Raw genomic sequence first — 20,987 nt, 5'->3', positions numbered from 1 at the left:
TATACAATCCGCAAAGCTATCACTCAAACCATGAAGAAGGACCCTCTTGAGGAACCTTTCAAAACCATCACTTTACCCTACATTGCGGGGATCACAAAAAAGATCTCCAAAATCTTGAATAAACACAAGATCCAGGTCCGTTTCAACACATTACATAAAAATCCGTGATCTGGTTCCGTCTGTAAAAGATGTGATTCCGGACATACAATACCCTGGTGTCTACAAACTAAGTTGCCTCTGTGGTAGTAGTTACATTGGAGAAACCAAACGCCATGTCTCGGACCGCATTCGTGAACACAAAGCAGACCTTAAACACGGTAGGACCAACACCTCGGCCGTGGCAGATCATTGTTATAATTCAGTAGGCTCACATGACATTGACTTTTCCAAGACAGAGGTTCTTTGTAAGCCATCTGGCTACCATGAGAGATTCGTTCATGAGGCTATCCACATATACAAGCACAGAGACAATTTCAACCGAGAAGATGGATTCTGGCTTAGCAATCATTGGAAAGATTTGATAAACCATTTGAGGTCTTAATTGATTGTTCACGCTTACAGTGGCTTTCAGACAGCATACATTAAAAAAAATTTAATCTCCCCCCTCCTCTTTTCAGAACATAGATGGACTAGTCCTTCTAAATAAACTGCCAAATCGCTGCGCGTGGCGGTAACGTGTTTTTTTATAAATAAATACACCGTTTAAAAATAAATAAATTTATGCAAACCGACACACCTGATGACGACCGTTTGTGTTATGGTCGAAACGTCGTGAGAATTGTTATTGTTTTATATATATTTTATTGTTTCCCTTCAACGTGACTTTACCGAAAGAACTAAGAATATGAATTACTGCAGTCACGAAAGCTTTAAATTAAAAATCACACCACCTGTTTAAAGCCCAAGACTGGATGATATTTTTACAATTATGGCAACTGCCTGATGATGCTGGTTCTCGCTACTACTGAAACATCGTATCCAATTGTTAAATCTCATGGATTGCACTCCAACACCGTGTGCGAAATCTGTGTTCACGTGACAACTTTATTGATTGGCTGTGTTGGGTAGAGGAGGGTTTATGATGCATTTTTTCACCCAAAAATCTATTATAAATTATGATATTCCTCGTTAAAGCATACGTCTTAAATTTACTAAAGTGGATACTTAGAAATCTTTACCCCTACTAGCAGACTCATGCCCCAGGTTACTTGTAAATGAGACTATCTTAGTCTCTTGACTTCTCACCAGGTTAAACACAATAAGATCAGATGTAAATACAAACCTATTTAAAATGTATAGTATCTTGTTATCAATGTGTGCGTACATGTTTTTATTTTGCAGGAAGCGTTATGCTTGGCAGGGTCAACGAAGCGTTGCTCCAATTATGTTTTTGGAGCCAGATACCGAATGGGAAGAGATTGCAGGTGATGGAGATGCAGGGGATGAGGATGATGCGGATCCAATTGAGCCAGAGCCCACAGCAGAGTGGACACTAGTAGCAGACCGTGGTCCCCAAGCCAAGAACTTAAAGCGTGCGACTGAATGCAGCACCATACCAGCAGCTGCCCGGGGGAGCTCTGATGGAGACATGCAATCAGATGGGTAAACATGAAACTGCACAGCCACTGAAATTAATTCAGTAGTAGCCCTAAAGCTGTGGTAGTAAGAATATTTTAGAATGCAAGCAATTAATAAATTAATTGGGTTTTAACTATATAATTAAATGCTAGTTTTATTTACAAATCTTATCTTTTACTCTAAGACTTTTGATGTGGGAATAATAATGTGTAAAAAACTGATATTGTAATGTGGAATACCATATCTGTAATATCAGGTTTTCAAAAAAATTCCCCCACCCCTTTCTGATTGACACCTTAGTTCTTAGAACACATTTAGTGCCTGCCAGTTTACTTCTAGCTTTGCTATATTGTTCCTCAATGCATTCTCCTTAGTCCTTGGCATCTGTTAGTTGTGCATATAAACCTCGATAATTAGGTATTTAATCACGATTTTCTTTTTGTGATTTAAACAATATAAAAAATTCTGAGCATAGTTTGATGAATAAAAATGTATTCTGAATATTGCGGTGAGTGTAATGCTTCTAGTGATTTCAGGAGTCACGTGAACATTACATATAGTTACAAGAAATGTAAACAATTTATTCTCATACAATTGTATAAATCCATTGTGAAACGAGTAATTGATTCTAACTGATTAATCTACGCATTGTTACATGTCTATTGGTAGATCTTTCCAACATATAAAAACTATCTAAGTAAGAAAATGTAGCAGTTATATTGCTATTTTCTTAAATTGCTTATGCATCTTTCTCTTGCTAAAACATTTTATCTACAAGCTACACTTCTAGTGCCTGGTTCATCTGTTTAAAAATGTATCTGCCAGTCATGTTTGACATCAACATGCCAATGACTGCATCACCAACAATACAACGGATGGACAAGCTGATATGTTTGGTCTGTTTTGTCACGATGTGAATCTGGCCTTTGGTGTCCCAGATCTGGTTTTAGGTTTTTCACTTTGTCACTGACCTCTGGGTGGGCACTGGAGTGCCTGTTTTGATAACCTGCTGCCATCTATCTTGCATAGAATCCCAACTTATCCCAATGCATCTGTGTCTCAGCGACATTAAAACTTGCTCACAAAGCCAGACTGCAAACTTTGCAATCAAAATGTTTTACCTTTTCTAAAGCATCCTTGATTTTGGTAAACTTCTTTTTCTAGTTACCGGCTGAAATAACCGCTGGTAACCAACTAGTACCAAAACAATTATATGGTTGTAATGAAGACTAAGCATAAGCAAAATATATGCGTTTGTGGTTCACTGTGGTAAGTCTTGACCAACTTCCAGAATTACCTGTAATTACTAACAATATTGGGGAGTGTTGATTGTTCATCCACTGGGCAATGGATACATCTGTGTTTGATTCCCAGTCACATAAACATTAGTGATATCTGTAACGAGTCCTTCACTAACCCACACTAACTAGTGTGGTGAAGTGTGATCAAATTTTTTATTTAAAACTTTCGTGAGTGAGGAATTCATATTCTTTGGTTCTTTCGGTAAAGTCATGTAGATAGAAAACAACAAAATATAGGCTTTCAGTAGGTTGACAAACAATTGTTATATCTTTTTTTTATACTAACAATATACCTTGCTGAACTATTTATCCATCTGCTGAGCTGGGAGGATTTTTCTTTGACAAACTCTCTACTGGGCAATATTGGTGTGATAAAGAAATGTTTCTAATTGGAGTGATGCTTTGCTTATTCGCAGTGGAGTCATCCCGGGCCCAGAGTGGCTAACCGCCGACTCCGGGGGCCCCTGTACAAGTCGAGCTGCGTTGGCTGCTGCCGGGCCCTTTCGTCGCTCTTCCCTGCAACGCTCAGCCTCGCCGCTCATGCATCTTCAGGCAGAGGTGAGACCTCAATGTTTTAAATGTCTTAGTGTGCTTTGTCACACCGAGAATGTTTTCATTTAGATTTTATGTAACTTAAAAGGATTGCCACATTTATTTCATTTTTAACCCTCTTTAAGCAGCAGAGTTAACTTACCTTACCAGGCACTAACCTCCAAAGGTATAGAGAATGATTTACTTCATTCGACCTGACCACGATACGGTTTACTTTTTTGGTTATCGGTCACGATCAGTGACAGAGCTGACACATTGGTGCAATATCAATCCAACTGAACTCAAGAATAATTTTTGTCAGCTGTCTGTGATGGTATTATATGGTCCTGTGTATCTACAGAACTGTTCTTGTTTTTGTTCAGTTATCTCTAGAAAAAAAAAATGTGTTACCACTGGCAATGGTAGAGCCTGGATTTTTAGGTAGGGGGGCAACCCCTCCAGCAATGAAAAATGATAGGAGTTGTTAGTAAGTAAAGACTTGTCCCTTACTTTTTATTCGACGCGTGTGCGGCGATGGCACAGCCATCCATCGAGGGTCGAATTCGAACCGTGTTTGATCGGCATCGTGCTCACTGAAGGTATGCCTTCAGGGAAGTCGTGTAGTGTATAGTCAACTGCGCACAATTCTGTGAGTCACTTATAACTACTTTGCCGTTACTTATTGCCAATTATGGACTCAGACTATTGTCCTATCATCTCATAGAGTCCCTGGCACATAATAATACACGGAGGCAGTGGGGGTTGCAAAATGCCAATTTATTGCTAATAAACCCCATTGGAGGGGGCACGTCCTACCCCACCACCTCCACTGGCTCCGCCAGTGACCACTGGTAATAACATTGACACTAACTACAAATTTCATAGGTAGTTCTTCCACCTTAGCCCACAGAAACATCTCAAAATGACATATAAGCAGTGCAATCAATACCTGTGGCAGCCACATTAAGCGGCTGCTTGGGCCCCGTGTCCTCTGCACCTTTCCCCACCTTCTGCTCCCTCTGATTCCCCCCCACCACATCCCTACCTTGGGGTCCCTCCGCTCTGGGTAGGAGGGGTAGAGAGTCGGGTGGGACCTGGTACTCCACACCATTAAGGCAGGAAGCAGGGAGGAGTGAGAATGTTCGAGCTGGCTGGAAGAACCTGGGAAAAATAATATTAAAACACTTACCAGTGAGGCAGCTGCCTGTGAGATAGCTGTAGATCAAGAAGAAGGTTGGGCGTGCTGTGGTGTGGCCTGTTCGCCTCGTGGCCAGCCTGCCCTTGCCTAGACACCCTGCCTCTGAGACCTCTCCTCAATGTGTTCTCAATGATCAAAAGCTGCTCCATCAGCTACTCTTCATGCAGTTTACACTTAGTGTACCAGGAGCCTATAATTTTTGGAATTTAAATGTATCGATTCTCTTCCCGAGTTGCGGCATGGGACATCTATTTTTTGAGCGTGCTGATGTTGAGAATTGTTAAGTGACGCAGTGTTTAGTTTGTTGTTATTTCAAGGCTGTTGACCAGAGGCCTTGAGACAGAGACACACAGAGTAAGACAGATACCGGGTCCGATTGAGACAGAGGTACTAATGTTGGACAGAGAGACAGATACCCAGAGATGAGATTGAGATAGAGATTGCCCGGGACAGAGTGAGACAGGGATACAGAGACCAAGTGAGACAAACACCAAGCTAATGTGACAGTGAAACAGAGAGGCATAGAGACAGTGTCCCAGACACAGTGAGACACGAATATAGACAGACAAGAAGATGCACAGAGACGGGGAGACACAGGGTGAGAGTAATCTGGGTTACAGATATACAGGAGCAAGAGCAGACTGATCAGTGAGCCCCAGTATTTCAAGTAGTCGAACTTGGCTTCTCTTGTGATAGCTGTCTAGAGTCACAGTGTGAAAACGAACTGGAGTAAGTGTGTAGTGAGTCGTAGGATTAGCAGTCTAACTCTGCTTACCTTGCAACCATTATCCAGTGTGACAGGGAGCAGGGAATCCCAGGAATATAAATACAAAGCAGTCTATTACTTGGTTACATTTTAGGCATCACGGTAGACCACAGGCTGGGAATATCAGGTTGTCAGGGGCCCTTAGACACTTCTTGCTTTGGTGGTACTCAGTCGTGCGTGCGAGTGAGTGACAATGCGACTCACCTTTGACATCAATCGTCAGCTTTGGGAAATCTGACCCTGACATCTGGCTCAGCTCGAAGTTGACCCTATGTGCGGTTGACAACACGACTCGCCTATGAAGTCAATCATCATATTCGGCATGTTTGATCCTGACTAGCTTTGGTTTTGACCCCTATGTGCTGGTTGACAAAGTGATTCACCTTGGCAGAGTCCATTCGCTTCTGCTTTCATGCATCTATAACCTGCACCAGTATGGAGGTTTTTTTAATTGGGTACAATTTTGAACAACAGCCGTCTAATCTAGTACATGTAATACATCTAATCGGCACACTCATTGGTTCACTGCAGCTCAAAGACTTACTCCTACAAGACGTTTGGTGAAGTTAGGAGATGCCCATGTGCTCAGAATTTGAAAGCCTGAAATCCGGAATTGGTGATCTCGCCGACAAAGTGTTTAGGGAGGCAATTCCACGCCCATGGTGCACCCAATAACTTTTCTGAATGAGCTGCGTCCTTGCACCCTGGCCCTGTTCTGTTATCGCTGTCCCTTGGCAACGCCTCATTGGACAGCAATGTAGCCATGTTTTTACCATGTCTCGAGAGTTAAAATAATCTTGTTTTGGTACTCAATGGTTTTGAGGTTTTGTAATGGCTAGTTTATTTTCACTATATAATTGTTTTAAACGAGGAACACCTTTTGTATGCATTAACAACAGATTGGTTTGCATAAGCAAAATGTTTTAAGATGTATTAATTCATTTTAAATATCGATGGTTAAGATAAATATTTGCAATGTAATTGTGAGTGTGCTTTACTAAAACACATGTAATTCCGCAGCAAGATGTGCCGGTGGTTACGGTAGCCGGGGAGGGCAGCAACAGCGGCAGCAGCAGCCTGGTGGGACTGCGCGTCGTGGCCAAGTGGAGCTCTAATGAGTACTTCTACTCGGGGCGGGTGGTGGGCGAGCGTGAGGCCGGGCGGTGCCGTGTGCGCTTCGACGACGGCTACGAGTGCGACGTGGCGGGCCGTGACGTACTGCTGTGTGACCCTATCCCACTGCACACGCAGGTCACGGCGCTCTCCCATGACGAGTACTTCTCCGCAGGTCAGGAAGGGCCCAAAATCGACACGCTACACCTGGGTTTTCAGAGCTATAATCGTACACACTAGACTTTGTATTCTGAGGACTGAGTCATCAGATTTATAGTTTTATATATTGTTTCGTAGTTATTTAGTTATTGACTGTGCTACCATTGTATTTACAGATATATCATGTTGAATGTTTCCACACCAAAAGTCAAATTCTGGCTCCAAATTCGGATTATTTGGCCTAGAAGTTCTCCAGAATAACCCCACTGAGTTGCCTAAAAGTTCCCTAATTAGCTGCTTTACTTGTCCTTCGTTACCTCATTGATCTGTTCTGAGTCTGAAGCCTGTATTCATTCTGTCATAGCTGGGTATAATTAACACTGGTTGTGCATTACCCATATCTGAAATACACGTTATTACAGTTAAACTCATTTTATTTCAGGTGGTAAGGCTGGAGCTTGAACTCAGGTCTCGGAGAGATTTACTGAGGGAAGCAATTTTTTTGATGCAGATAAACCAAAGCAGCATATGCAGTGCACTCTGTTTGTCCATCACCATTTTTTCTGCGTACCCAAATATCCACAGAAGCACCAGATCACGAGTTATTTAGGTGCTATACTGTCCCTTAAGGATGTTTAGATATAAGGACTGGTGGACAAATATCTATCGTGTCACTGCAATATCATGGCAACAGGAATGTTTCTGTGCTGTGGTGGCGAGTCCTGTGCTCATTGCTGTAAACTGCATCCTGCACGTCATGGAAGTGGTCCCCATAATTCAAATAATAAAATATGAACACTCGTCACATCACCCAAAATCAAATGACTTCATGAAACATAGGAGCTCTTCAGCTTATGCCACCCATATGTCTCCAAAGGAGATATGCAGAATGTGATCAAATCGCCCGAAAGTCTGCAATATAACAAATCAGTAAAGCCCTCACACTGTCGAGGTTGGGTAGTGCACTTTTAAGCCAGTGACTTGCAAAATAGTGGTGTCATGTGTATGGGACACCTAGCTTAATACATTAATAGCAGTACAGCCAACTGATTCCTGAATTCTGTCTGGTGGGGTTAATTATCACCCCCTTTGATTTAAAGCTTTCGTTACTGCAGGGATTCATATTCTTGGTTCTTTCGGTAAAGTCCTTCTACGTGACTTTGCCGAAAGAACCAAGAATATATATCACCCCCTTGTATACATGACATTTCTCTGGAGACTTTGCTTTACTTTCAAATGAAAAATACTACTAATATAATAGTTTAATATACAAGATTGGAAGGTTAAACGATAGTTTTGGAGACTAAGGTTTTCTTGGGCAATATAAAACAAGCAAGTACAATGTATACATTTTAACGTTAAAAAATAATAGCAGCACTATCATGCGAGGTTCATTGGTGTAGATTTTATTGAAGTAATCACTGCTAACCAAAACAATACAATAATGTAAGTGAATACAACAACTGCAGTGAGATTACGCTCCGTAAAATGATGTTCATGCATTACCCCTTGTCCTGCATACCCCAATTGTGCATAGGGTACATCAAGGGGCACCGGAGGGAGGAGGACGAGCTGTACTATTGTGTGGAGAAAGACGGGCAGCGCAAGTGGTACCGGCGTGTGGCTGTCATCCTGTCCAGCGAGCAGGGCGACCAGCTCAGAGCACAGTACAGCCTGGACCCGCTGTGCCCACCCACTCCACACAAGCGCATGGCAGATGTCAGCCTCGGTACGCTGGCCTAATGCTTCATTTGTAACTAATGATAAAGAGAGCTGCCAAATAACAGGCGAGTCTGGAAGGGATCGTTCCAAGACTTCCAAGGTTTAGCAATACACATTGAGATATTTTAGTTATTATACTTAAAAAACATTGCAATATTGGTGTATGTAGTGTATAGTAGGGTACCTGAGGATATCCAGCAAGGGAAGAAGGTCATAAGACGTTATGGTAGATGGAACTAAATTTGTTGAAAGTGAAAAGGTACCAAGATATCCTGAGTGATAAACATATTCACATGTTTAGTTGAGGTCAGAGCGTGTTAGATTATGCAAGATCACCTAACAGCACTGATCAGTGGGGTGAAAATATAACCAAACACGGAAAGGCATTGGGAAGTCTTCCTCCAGCAGTGGATTATAGCAATGCTGTGGATTCCTTTGATAATTATTGCACATGGGTTAGGATATGTAAATGGAATTAAGTTCATGGCAAAAAAAGCACTTAGCAATGTGCTAATAGAGATGGAAGTGATTGGAGTGAGGTGTCATTTGAAATGTAAGGGGATACGGATTATAGAGGTGGAATAAATGTTGCATGAAATATCCTGCTCCAGTGGATGTTCTCAAAATAGTAATACAATTGATAGTAATCGTTGATTTGATATGTAATAAATTAGAGGTGTAACACTGCACTGATTCATAGATTAATATTAAGTCGTATGCTAATGATGCATGCATTGTTTGTGTAAACATCTATAACATTGAAAATGTATTTGTATTTGATAAGTAATCAAAATTTTTTTGTATTTTATAGTTTCACAACCAGTAATGCCTGCTATATTTACCACATTGTAAAATAAAGTTTATTGTTAAAGAAAGTTTATTATTTAATCAAATTGTGTCCCTGAATATTGACAATACATCAAATCACCAGGGAAATAGATTTCTATACCTCTAGAATGTTTCTTGAGGTGTGTGTTTTTTGTTGAGCATAGTTTTTGTGATTTGGAAAAGGAATTTGGAGATTATTTTTCCAGTGGAAGGTAAGGAGATAAAGCAGTTTTTCAAAAATGGTGATGTATTTAGAAATTTCACTGTCAGATGTGAAGAGAAATATTCATAGTGATACTCTTTGGTTCTTTCGGTAAAGTCAAGTAGGTATAAAATAATATAAATCACGACGTTTCGGGTGCAACACAAGCGTCCATCATCAGGTGAGAAAGCATGGTCTCCTGCTGAGGCAGACTATTTTAACACAAGCTTTAAAACACAAGCTTGTGTTGCACCCGAAACGTCGTTATTTATTTTATTTTATACCTACGTGACTTTAACGAAAGAACCAAAGAGTATGGATTCCTGCTGTCACGAAAGTTTCAAATCAAGATATTCATAGTGATGTTCTCCAATAAACCTGTTAACCTGTAGAATATTTTCCTCGGCAAAACAGATTGTGATAAACCTATGCAAGAACCAGACATGGCATATCTTCATTATTATAAAAGCATGCTCATTTGAGGCAATTAAATTAACCATTGTAAATTTTCCTGGCTTAAATAATTACAGTATTTATTAATTAAGGGTTGCCAATATTTGTCCTCCTGTACATGAGTGAATCTGGGAAATAGGGTTATCAGGCACAAAGAAGGCATTTTACTAATTGCAACCGCTGGGAATATGCATATGCTGTTGTATAGCAATGTTAGTGTTCAAAGGTTGATATACTGTACATTTATGGTGGAATGCTTATGTTCAGATAACCTTGTGGAGGGCAAGAGGCAACGACGGCTTGGAACAGCAGCAGAAGGTCGGTCTCCGACCACACAAGCTGCACGGCAACCGCAAAGCCCCCGGGTCGTTCCCTCCACCGGCAAGCGAAGGCTGCAGCTCACCGACCAGGGATCATCTGATGTCGGGTCGCCAGCTAAGCGAGGCCGCAAAACCACCAGTGCCAAGCGTAAGTCGAGCAACAATGATTAGGTTTATTTATTGTATGTATGTTGAACTTCTTTCACACCGTACGTAGCCAACCGTGTTAATCGGAGGTGCTGGGAAAGGACAACAATTTTGACACGTAAAACAGTTCTAAATAAATGAATTTTCAATCTAGATTTAAAAGTGCAAAGCTCAAGTAGCTTCCGAATATCGGAAAGAAGAGTGTTTCAGATAGCTGCAGAAGCACATTTGAAAGCGCGCGATGCAGTGACTGTCTTTGTTTGATGGCCAGTCGAAAGCCGCTACGAGGATGACCGGAGTTCACGTGATGGTTTATGCTCCTTGACGTGATCAGCAAGGTACTGTGGTTCATTTGTGGCATACACTTTATATGTAATCAGTGCAGCCTTATAACTTTCATTCAGTCACCGGAAGCCAATGCAGCTCAGCTAGGATTGGATGGACATGGTCTAATCTTGCAGTAACTGTCACGACACATGCCAGATAATTTTGTACACGCTGCAGCTTGGTAATGCTTTTTCTAGATGTCCCGTAGAGTAGTGAGTTGCAATAATCGAGCCTTGTCAATACTATCCTACACGCCTCCATGTTTGCTGTCACTACTCAATAGTGGTCGAATGTGTTGAAGAGCCCTGATATGAAAATTGCAGGACCTGACTATATTTTTCAGGTGGTGATCAAACTACGTATTCTGGTCGAGTCGATGCCGAAGCTCTTCAGATGAGTAGAAAACTGAATCTTGGAGTCTGCAGCACCTAATTCTCCCACATCTTTTTTTCGACTGAACCTGAGTGCCAACCAGCAGAACCTCCGATTTTCCTGGATTAAGCAGCATTTAGTTTCATGCAAACCTCGCGTGCACCTCTCGCGTGCACCGCTCGCGTACACCCCTAGCGTACACCGCTCGCGTACACCCCTCGCGTACACCGCTCGCGTACACCCCTAGCGTACACCCCTCGCGTACACCCCTAGTGTACACAGCTCGCGTGCACCGCTCGCGTGCACCGCTCGCGTGCACCGCTCGCGTGCACCGCTCGCGTACACCCCTCGCGTACACCCCTCGTGTACACCCCTCGCGTACACCGCTCGGGTGCAATCTTCTAGGTTACTGAGGCTCTCCATATCTTACTTTAGCAAGGTAAAAAAAAACACAGACTATATCATTGTGAACAACTTTAGCAGAAATGTGATTGTGGACATATATAAGCATGATCAGTTTATGCATTGCAGAAATGTAAGGGATGCGTTCCTGGGATATGCTACTCAACTCGAAATGACTTAAAGCGAACTCTAATTTCCCATGAACATAATTCAAATCAGTGGTTGTGTTCGTAGCAGACATTACTAAAAGAAAATGCGTGACTAAATGTCATAAAATGTAAAAAAATAAATTTTTATTTAAAGCTTTCATGACTGCAGTAATTCATATTCTTAACTCTTTCGGTAAAGTCACAGGTGATGATGACCGTTTGTGTTATGGTCGAAACGTCGTGAGAATTTTTATTGTTTTATATATATTTTATTATTTTATTGTTTCCCTTCAATGTGACGTTACCGAAAGAGTTAAGAAAAATGTAAAAAAATAATTATAATTTGATGTACATTTTCACTCATGAATTCAAATGATTAGATAATACTTAGCAGAGATGGTTTAATAACTTGCTGATCGAGGCCTCTTTGGGTGAGCAATGGTGGAGTTATGCAAAGGAGTAGGATAAACTGCCTCTTAATCTGACAAGGAAGCTAGAGGCACAGGAATATTCACCAGAGTTAGCTGGCTCTATCCTGGGCTCTTCTCCAGACCTTCTGGCTTGATTGTAGAGCTTTTATAAATCTGTCCAAAGACAGCTGGACAGCATTTTTCTTATACTGGTACAGCTCTTTATAGCAGTGAATTCCAGTTAATATTCGTGGTGGTGGTGGTGGTATCATTGCATCGGTCTCTTCCTAAGCTCGTTGTTCCAGCTCCATTAGATCCTCATTTGACAGGTCCTCACCATGGGACTCAAGCAATTCCACCACGTCCAACTCCTCCACATTGTCGAGTCCAGCTATTTTGCAATGTAATACTGTCCTTAAACGTATATGCGAAACAACGCATATTGTGGAAACTTATAGCGGGGGATTCCTATAGTTTGTAGTTGGAGATATATTGTGCTCATATTTGTTGTTGAAATTCTCAAGTGTTTACTTGTTTATTTTAACATGACAGACCAAATAATTTACTGCCCTACAGGTTGTGCTTAATGTTGCTTGGTGCAACTTTAGGTGAATTTTCGTATCCACAATACACTGCCTCTATTACATACTCATGTGAAAGGAGAGCATGTAATCGGGCATCAACTGCTTGCTATGTTACATTTACATAAATGTTTACCCAAAAATGTATAACTGCAATCTTGGATTAATAACTCAATCATTATATTTTTTAAAAGGTGATACAACTGACTTGAACAAATACAGACCCATTAGCCTCCTATCACATGTCTATAAATGTTTCAAATGATAATTGGGAACAGAATAATGAAAAACATAGGCTTACCAACAACAGGAGCGAACAAGATTCAGGAAAGCATAAACGAACAGCATGTAATGTGATTAAATAGTAATGTTTTACCACGAAGAATGACAAATATTCATAGCCTTTGTTAATGGGGAATGCCTTTCACATATTTTACTATTAAGCTTTTTATACACATAAAACAAATATATAGAAATCAATATATAAGAACATATTAATTAAAATCTTGTACACAATCTTTGTCAAACATTTCCTAACATATCTCAAGGTTAACTTTATGTTGCCTTTCACGACCAATATGATTCATAATTACGGGCAGTCCTCGCGTTACGAACCTAATTCGTTCCTGAGACCCATTCGTAAGTCGGAACACAATAGTGCGCTGTATTTAAATGCCCATACAGTCAGTGTTATGAAATGTGTCATGGTTCAACAAAAAGGGAAGCAATGTTAAACTCATAATGAAGAAATATTGTACATTTGCATATAACACTGTAAAATATTGTATAGTAAATAAAACAGAAAATAAAGTAACATAAATCCAAAAAAAACTTTATCTTGAGTCCTGATGCTAGCTTATAGTCGGAAGGGGGGTCGGAAGGGGGAAGAAGAGTCACCACAATTGCACACACACACGCAGGGCACGCGCATACACACAGAAAGACAAAGACACACACACCCCCAACAACAACAAATCTCCCGTGTGGCCTTAATAGGCTGTAGAGGTAAGTGCTGTTTGTGAGCAGCGCCTATGAGGGGGCGAGTGGCCAACGTCACGCCCGGCTGGCTTTGTCTCCTCAGTGGTGATGTTTATACACCGTACCAGGTGCTCATTTAAGTCTGAGTCGACCTAGAGGAGGCCCAGACCTTAACAGGCTGTTGGGGCAAGTGATTTTAGCGAGCAGCACCTATGAAGGCCGGCATGGCACACGAGGCGGTGAGTGGCAAGCGCCACGCCTGGCTGCCTTGGTCCCCTCAGTGGTGTTATTTATACACTCCACCAGGTGCTCATTTGAGGCTGAGTCAACCTAGAGGAGGCCCAGGTCCCATTCAGATGGTCGTCACTGGTGTTGATCGTGAGCGGGAAATTAACTTTGGTCGCCAGGTTGGTAGCACAGCGCTCTAACCGTTGCACTACCGCTCCCCCCACACACACATGCGCGCACAAAGACAGAGAACCCCGTATCACCTTAACAGACTGTAGGAGCAAGTGCTGTTAGCGAGTAGTACTTATGAAGGCCAGTACGGCATACGAGTGGATGGGTGGCCAACACCACGCTCGGCCACCTTGGTCTCCCCAGTGATGATGTTTACACGCCACACCAGGTACTGGTGTTGGCCATGAGCAAGAATTGAACTCGGGTCGCCGCTTTCGATACGCAGCGCGCTGACCGCTACACAACAACAACAACAACCGCCATTCGCACTAAGTGGCGGTGACGTCACCACGACGCTTGTGCCAGGCTATGTGCACCGTGAGGCCACGTGAAGTGTCGAACGCCCGCTGGCAGGAGGTCACTGGGCAGACCCAGGTGCCACGGGTCGACTGACTGAGATGACTGGCTGATGCACCACCGCTACACAGTCACTGCTCACACACTCACTTTCACACATACATGTCCACTCATGCACACACGCAAACACTCACTCCCTGCGCCAGGCCGACTCATTACACCTCGCAAAGGATCACTCCTGAACAAAATAGTTCCGCGGTTCAGTTTGCAATTGCGAGTTCGCGTTTTAAGTGATTGTACATTTTTTCATGGAAGCTGGTTTGTAAGTGCGGGCGTTCGTAACTATAACATAGGAGAACTAAGCTTTTGTTTACAGCTGGTGATGCTGGTTATATTCTCCAGAAAAAAAAACATTGTACAAAATTATCAACATTTTTCTTGCTTTTCAACATTTTGGTTTTGCAGATAATTAAATTAATTGTCATATTTTCCCACATAGTTTGATTGGCTCTGTCGTGGGTGATGGAGGGTTATAGTTAAAAAATTACATACGTACACAATATAACCCAAAAGAAACTAATTCTGAACCAAATATTTTGGTGTTTGTTTTTGCGTATAGCAGTTAAATATATGGAAAACATTCCATAACCATACATTAGACCTCAGTGGCCTCCATCTTATGCTTGTAACTTAGAAAGCATATTTTTAATGCACATGTAGTGACTGTGAATGTCACTGTGTGGTGCCGGGCTTGCGAGGCCACGGTGGATAATATGTTGTCATTATGTACAGCCCGGTTACTGGGTGTGGTACCAGCCCTAGCGGGGCTTGGGTGAGCGCTGGTTAGCGTAGAAGCACCACGTACAGTGTGCGGTGCGGGCTCTCGGTGAGGGAGCGAGAGAGAGTGTCAGCCAGCCAGGGTTACGTTGGGGCATGATACGCTGGTTGACCTGCCGACACGTGACCGGATGATATTGGAGGGGGGCCACCGGTGGACGGGGGCCGCTGGGTGGTCACGTGGTATAGAGGAGCTCTCGGGAGCTCTGGGGAGCCTTCAGGAAGGAGATCAAGAAGGTGGACAGGGCGAGGGGCGGGGCGAGGGGTGGAGCCAGCCCCAGCCCGCGCCAATATAACGGGGGGCCCTGTGAGGGGCTCGGGGTTCTTCGAGTTGTTGGTGAAGAAGATCCACGTCGGGTTCAAGAAGCCTCTAGCCACGCGGTCTGGGACCCAGCTCGTGGTCCGGACCGGGATAGCGGGGCACCGTGTCTAGTTCTGCGTAGCGTGGTCAGATGGGCGTTCAACACCCAAGTGTAGGTTACGTTATGTTGTGTTGAGTTGATGTAATAAATAGTGTTGCTCACGAGACAACGTCTGCGACTCAGTTGGACTCGCTGCACACATTCTGAATTGTGGAGACTGTGACTTTTCTTTTAATTAAAATGCCATTTCAGACTCATCATCAGGAGGCTCCAGCCCATGTAAGAGCATTGGCGGGCACTCGCCCACGCACAGCCTCACGGAGGAACGGCCAGTGCCACAGGCGTGCCCCAGCTCTGAGCTCTTTTGCGGCTACAGCTTCGTGTTGACAGTGTCCACCCCTGCAGATCGAGTGTACTGCCGACCACCCCGCTTCTCCACTGATGAGAGCTCGGGCACGGAGGAAGGTAAGCTGGACAGCTTTGCACAAGCCGGTTACTGCTGTGGTGATACGGCCTCGCGTTCGCAGCTTGTTGCAGAGTTTCACTGCCCGAATCCAGTAACCTCCCCGATTAATACTGTGAGTTTATTTATCATAATACGATTAAAAGTAACCTATTCCTCAACTTTCCTGGCTGACTGCTGGCTGTGCTCCTCTCCACCCCTACAATAACTCTGTTGTTGCCACCAAAAATAGCTGTGTATCTGGCTAAACAGGAATTTCCTTGTAACAAATAAAGATTGGATTGAATTAAAATAGATGCAAATCAGCAGACATGATAAATAAAAGAAAAATTTCACATACATTATCTTGGCATTTTATTACATAAAAAAGCAGTTTAACACAGGCTTTTGCGACCAATATCCATAATGAAGATTTTTTTTGGGTTAGATCGCATATAAATGTGTTGTTAAACCCACCACTACCCGACACATCCAATTTAGTAAGGTTTGTCACATACTCTTTGGTTCTATTCGATAAAGTCACGTAGGTAAAAAATAAAATTACAAAAATCATGACGTTTCGGCCACAACACAAGTTGCCCTCATAAGGTGAAGGGACCGTGCTGTCATGAGGACAGCGTTGGAGTGAAAACAGCCAAGCCCAGGTCACATCCTTTAAGCTGTGTGGGAGGAAGCAAAACGCTTTGACAAAGGAATTAGCATAAAAATGAGCATGATGTACGTAGGAGGTGCATGGGCCATGATGGACCAGGAGCGGGTGGGGACCATGACGGACCAGCAGCGGGCGGGGGGGGAGTAGAGTGAGTGGGTGGAGTGAGTGAGTGGAGTGAGTGAGTGGAGTTAGTGGGTGGAGTGAGTGGAGTGAGTGAGTGGAGTGAGTGAGTGGAGTGAGTGAGTGGAGTGAGTGGAGTGAGTGGGTGGAGTGAGTGAGTGGAGTGAGTGAGTGGAGTGAGTGAGTGGAGTGGAGTGAGTGAGTGAGTGGAGTGAGTGAGTGGAGTGAGTGAGTGGAGTGAGTGAGTGGAGTGAGTGGGTGGAGTGAGTGGGTGGAGTGAGTGAGTGAGTGGAGTGAGTGAGTGGAGTGAGTGAGTGAGTGGAGTGAGTGAGTGGAGTGAGTGAGTGGAGAGAAATAAGCAGTTGTGAAAGTTTGGGATACCACTACTTGAAAATTTTTTACTGTACCATTGAAAATTAGTTTAATGTTTGGTTTGATTTAGAACATCTTTCCAAAAAAATGTTCAAGTAGTGGTATCCCAAACTTTCACAGCTGCTTATTTCTCTCCACTCACTCACTCCACTCACTCACTCCACTCACTCCACTCACTCCACTCACTCACTCCACTCACTCCACTCACTCACTCCACTCACTCCACTCACTCCACCCACTCACTCCACTCACTCACTCCACTCACTCCACTCACTCACTCCACTCACTCCACTCACTCACTCCACTCACTCACTCCACTCACTCACTCTACTCCCCCCCCCCCACCCCCGCTGCTGGTCCGTCATGGTCCCCACCCGCTCCTGGTCCATCATGGCCCATGCACCTCCTACGTACATCATGCTCATTTTTATGCTAATTCCTTTGTCAAAGCGTTTTGCTTCCTCCCACACAGCTTAAAGGATGTGACCTGGGCTTGGCTGTTTTCACTCCAACGCAGTCCTCAAGACAGCACGGTCCCTTCACCTGATGAAGGCCACTTGTGTTGTGGCCGAAACGTCGTGATTTTTGTTATTTTATTTTTTACCTACGTGACTTTACCGAATAGAACCAAAGAGTATGGATCCTTGCAGTCACGAAAGCTTCAAATCTAGTTTGTCACGTAAACAAAACGTGGCAATTAGTTACTACTTAACCACACCGGTGTGTTGTAGAGTAAACCCATAACATTGAAAACTCGAGTACGACATTTCACTGGTAATTACAACCAGCTTCATCAAGTGAGTATCCAGAATTGTGAAGAAGTCTAAAAAAGCAGATTACTTTTAGTGCTTTAAGTACAGGATTATGACAATCACGGCTCTCTTATCTTCAATTTGAGAGCGACGGGTTCCCTGTTAGTTAAATTTAATAATACGCACCATCTTCACAGTGAAAGTTAAAGATGCCGTCACCGCATTCAGAAGGGCAGGCCATTGTGTGCTGTCGTCATGGTCCAAATTTGTCAAATTTGAAATATCGTCTGAAGATTACTCAATTGGAATTATATATAACAACCATTGCCCTTATGACTCATGAAAAAGAGTCACAAGACTGAAAATATATTGGGTAAACAAGTGTAATAAATAGTTTTAAAAAAATTAAACCCTCATTACTATTCCTGTAACCAGAAGCATGCTAAAATATCCAGCAAAATAACTGCACTTGTGGTTGAAAAGGAGTACTTGAATCACACATTTGACCGTAAATGATACCCAGTGTCCCTGAGTGACACACATTGCTGTATCAATCGCTATTTTGCATTTGTTTTATTAGAAGTTGGCTACAAGTGTAATGACGGGGTACCACCTGTCGGCCTGGAGGGGTATGGGCAAGTTATATAATGACTAACTAGAAGGGGGGCGTATCTGGGCTAAAGGTGAAAGGCGGAGTCAGTCGGGAAGCTCCGGGAACCTGCTTGAAGGTTCTGGAAGTGGGCGTGGCCAGAGGCCCGGCTTGGCCTTGCCAGGAGGTATATAAGGCGGACGGAATCAGAGGTTCGGTGCTGTTGCGGGTCCTGGGTCCTGACTGCGTCGCTGCTTGCTGCCATCTCTCTTCATCGTCCGGCCGCGTAGCCAATCCTCTGCACGGCTCTCATCGTCGTCGTCGTCGCTACGCTAGTCAGACAGCTGTGTAGTTAGACGCCGACGATGGGGTTGTGTAGAAGGGTCGGCTATGTGTAGCCATGTAGATACATTCTGTGTAATGGCCAGTGTTGTGCCCAGTGAGAGAATAAATAAGAAGCTGTCTACACGACGTGTCTCGGAAGTCGCTCACTACACAAGGGTAGAGGCTTCATCTCATAGGTCATTTTTAGATTTAGGCACTCTTATACATTAATTTAGTACATTGAGAATTATTATGGGAATAAACCAATTTCAATACTTTCATCCATGTGCTTAAGTGGGATATTGTCCAGCTGACTAAATCCTTTTGTGTCCTCTTGGTTTCCAGAGCAAGCAGCAGTGCCGTATGACTACGCAGCAATTGAGGCTCAGATTCGGGCAGCAGGAGGCACCGTCCTGCAAAACCTTAACCCGACCCTGGTGAGCATGCTGTGTGTGCACTTTTTCTCTGGTCAGGTTGTAAGGTGTAGACCACATTATAGATGTGGGTACCCACTATTAATGAGGCATATAACAGGTCCCTGCAGGGTGGGCTGGTAGGACAAGTCTCTGCACTGTCTATTGCTGATTTTACACCCAACAGCACGAGATTTCACTTCGTTAAAGTATTAAATGGGGACGGACAGACGGACGGACACATTAATCTATTGCAGGCTGGTACACTCAGTTTACAACTTCGTTCCTACCAGTAAAATGTTGCCTTGAAGTAATTTTTTATATGGAAAACTTGCAGTACTTCACACTGGAGCTTCTCATGCCAAAAAGTAATTGTATAAATATTTGTTTTCAAATCTATATTCTATTTATTATTTCAGTGGCCACTGCCACCCTCCAAGTCCATTGTTTTAAACCTTTAATTTTGCAGTAGCACCCAGAAATCTAGATAGATTGATTGACAGCTGGGGGAGCGCCACCCCTCTTGGGGTAGGAGGGGCAAGGAGAGGATGCCTTATCGTGTGTCCCCCGGCCACCCAGCAACTACTATCTTTAGATTTCTGGGCTAGCGCTCAGAACGCCAGCATATCTGCCACACCGGGAGAGTTAATACTGGTAGGAACCTCCTGGTTACACCAGCCCACAGGGGATTATTGTGTCCGTCCGTCCGTCGTGCATCCAAAAATGGGAGGGGTGGGGCTGGGTGGAGAGGGGAGGGTGGGGAGGGGCTGGGTGGGGAGGGAGGGCCTGGGTGGGGAGGGGAGGGTGGGGAGGGGCTGGGTGGGGGGTGGGAGGGGTGGGGCTGGGTGGGGAGGGGCTGGTCACCCCGTGGTGCCCTTATAAAACTCAACGTTTATCCTTCTCACGCCGGCTTGTGCCCGCCCTCACAGTCGGGCATATTTGCGGAATACACCACGCCGCCGTTTACCCTGGCCATTGACCGAGCAACCCAACGTTCCTACCAGCTCCCTCCGCAGGAATGTGTTAGTGCTATATAGTGTTAGGACCAGCTTGGGCTTGCTTGGGGATGGGTAAACCATCCCCAAGGTTGCACGGTGCCGGCAGAATAATTTTAGCATGCAACAGCTCATGGCTTACTCTCTTATATGGAAAAAGCCATTTAGCCAGTTACCCAGCAGTTTGCAAGGGAAATCTGTGGCTATTAGCATAGAACAAGAATAACAACATCAACATCATACATACAGAGCAACATGCAACAACAGAACAAAACCCATCAGGGGGAACATGTCAAAGAAGAATAATTAGCTAAAACAATATAAACAAGCATATTGCACCAAAAACAAGGAATGCAAAGTAACAGCAAAAGTAACGGGTTAGGTACAGGTGCATTCTGGGCTCCGAGTGATTTGAAATGGTAGAGGGAGGGGAGGGAGCCGAGCGGAAGCTGAGAGGCAAGGTCATTCCAAAGGGGGGTAGCAGCTTGGAAGGACATGTCCCCAAACCTAGTTTTAAATATCTGGTATATTTAGTGAGAATTTGAGGAGTTTGGAGGTCCTTTAGATATTTAATAGTCTAGCCTTTTGCCCGTCCTAAGACAGAAGCTGTAATATTTGCGAAAAAATTTAGCAGAGTATAATTGTATCTTGTGTAAATTTAATGGCAGTGAATCTTGCACGAACAAAGAACAAAAAAAAATCTACGAAATAAAATATATGGAAATGCTTGTTTATGACTCATCTAATTATTATAGGGTTAATACAAAACCAAAATTCAGAGCATAATTGGGATAACTTGCAGGTATATGACTCAT

The 20,987-nt window shown here is 43.5% G+C and overlaps 1 protein-coding gene and 1 long non-coding RNA gene across 5 annotated transcripts in view; both read left to right on the top strand.

Annotated features, from left to right (window-relative positions):
• TP53BP1 (tumor protein p53 binding protein 1) overlaps nt 1-20,987 on the top strand; it is an 82,795-nt gene that overhangs the window by 47,680 nt on the left and 14,128 nt on the right. For all 4 annotated transcript variants that reach the window (XM_032962866.2, XM_032962778.2, XM_032962955.2 and 1 more), the window contains 7 exons: nt 1,342-1,602; nt 3,296-3,437; nt 6,395-6,662; nt 8,184-8,375; nt 10,119-10,319; nt 15,745-15,957; nt 19,110-19,201. In XM_032962866.2, the coding sequence (XP_032818757.2) occupies nt 1,342-1,602; nt 3,296-3,437; nt 6,395-6,662; nt 8,184-8,375; nt 10,119-10,319; nt 15,745-15,957; nt 19,110-19,201 (1,369 nt within the window). The remainder of the gene's footprint in view (nt 1-1,341; nt 1,603-3,295; nt 3,438-6,394; nt 6,663-8,183; nt 8,376-10,118; nt 10,320-15,744; nt 15,958-19,109; nt 19,202-20,987) is intronic.
• LOC142923998 (uncharacterized) lies at nt 10,327-13,193 on the top strand. The gene is made up of 2 exons (XR_012941123.1): nt 10,327-10,656; nt 10,989-13,193. It is a non-coding gene; the product is annotated as an uncharacterized LOC142923998 (long non-coding RNA).

Source organism: Petromyzon marinus, chromosome 1 (assembly GCF_048934315.1).
Source record: "Petromyzon marinus isolate PM22_M1 ecotype Great Lakes invasive population chromosome 1, UKy_Petmar_22M1.pri1.0, whole genome shotgun sequence".
Classification (NCBI taxonomy): Eukaryota; Metazoa; Chordata; class Hyperoartia; order Petromyzontiformes; family Petromyzontidae; genus Petromyzon; species Petromyzon marinus.
This window is presented reverse-complemented; position numbering and strand designations above follow the sequence as displayed.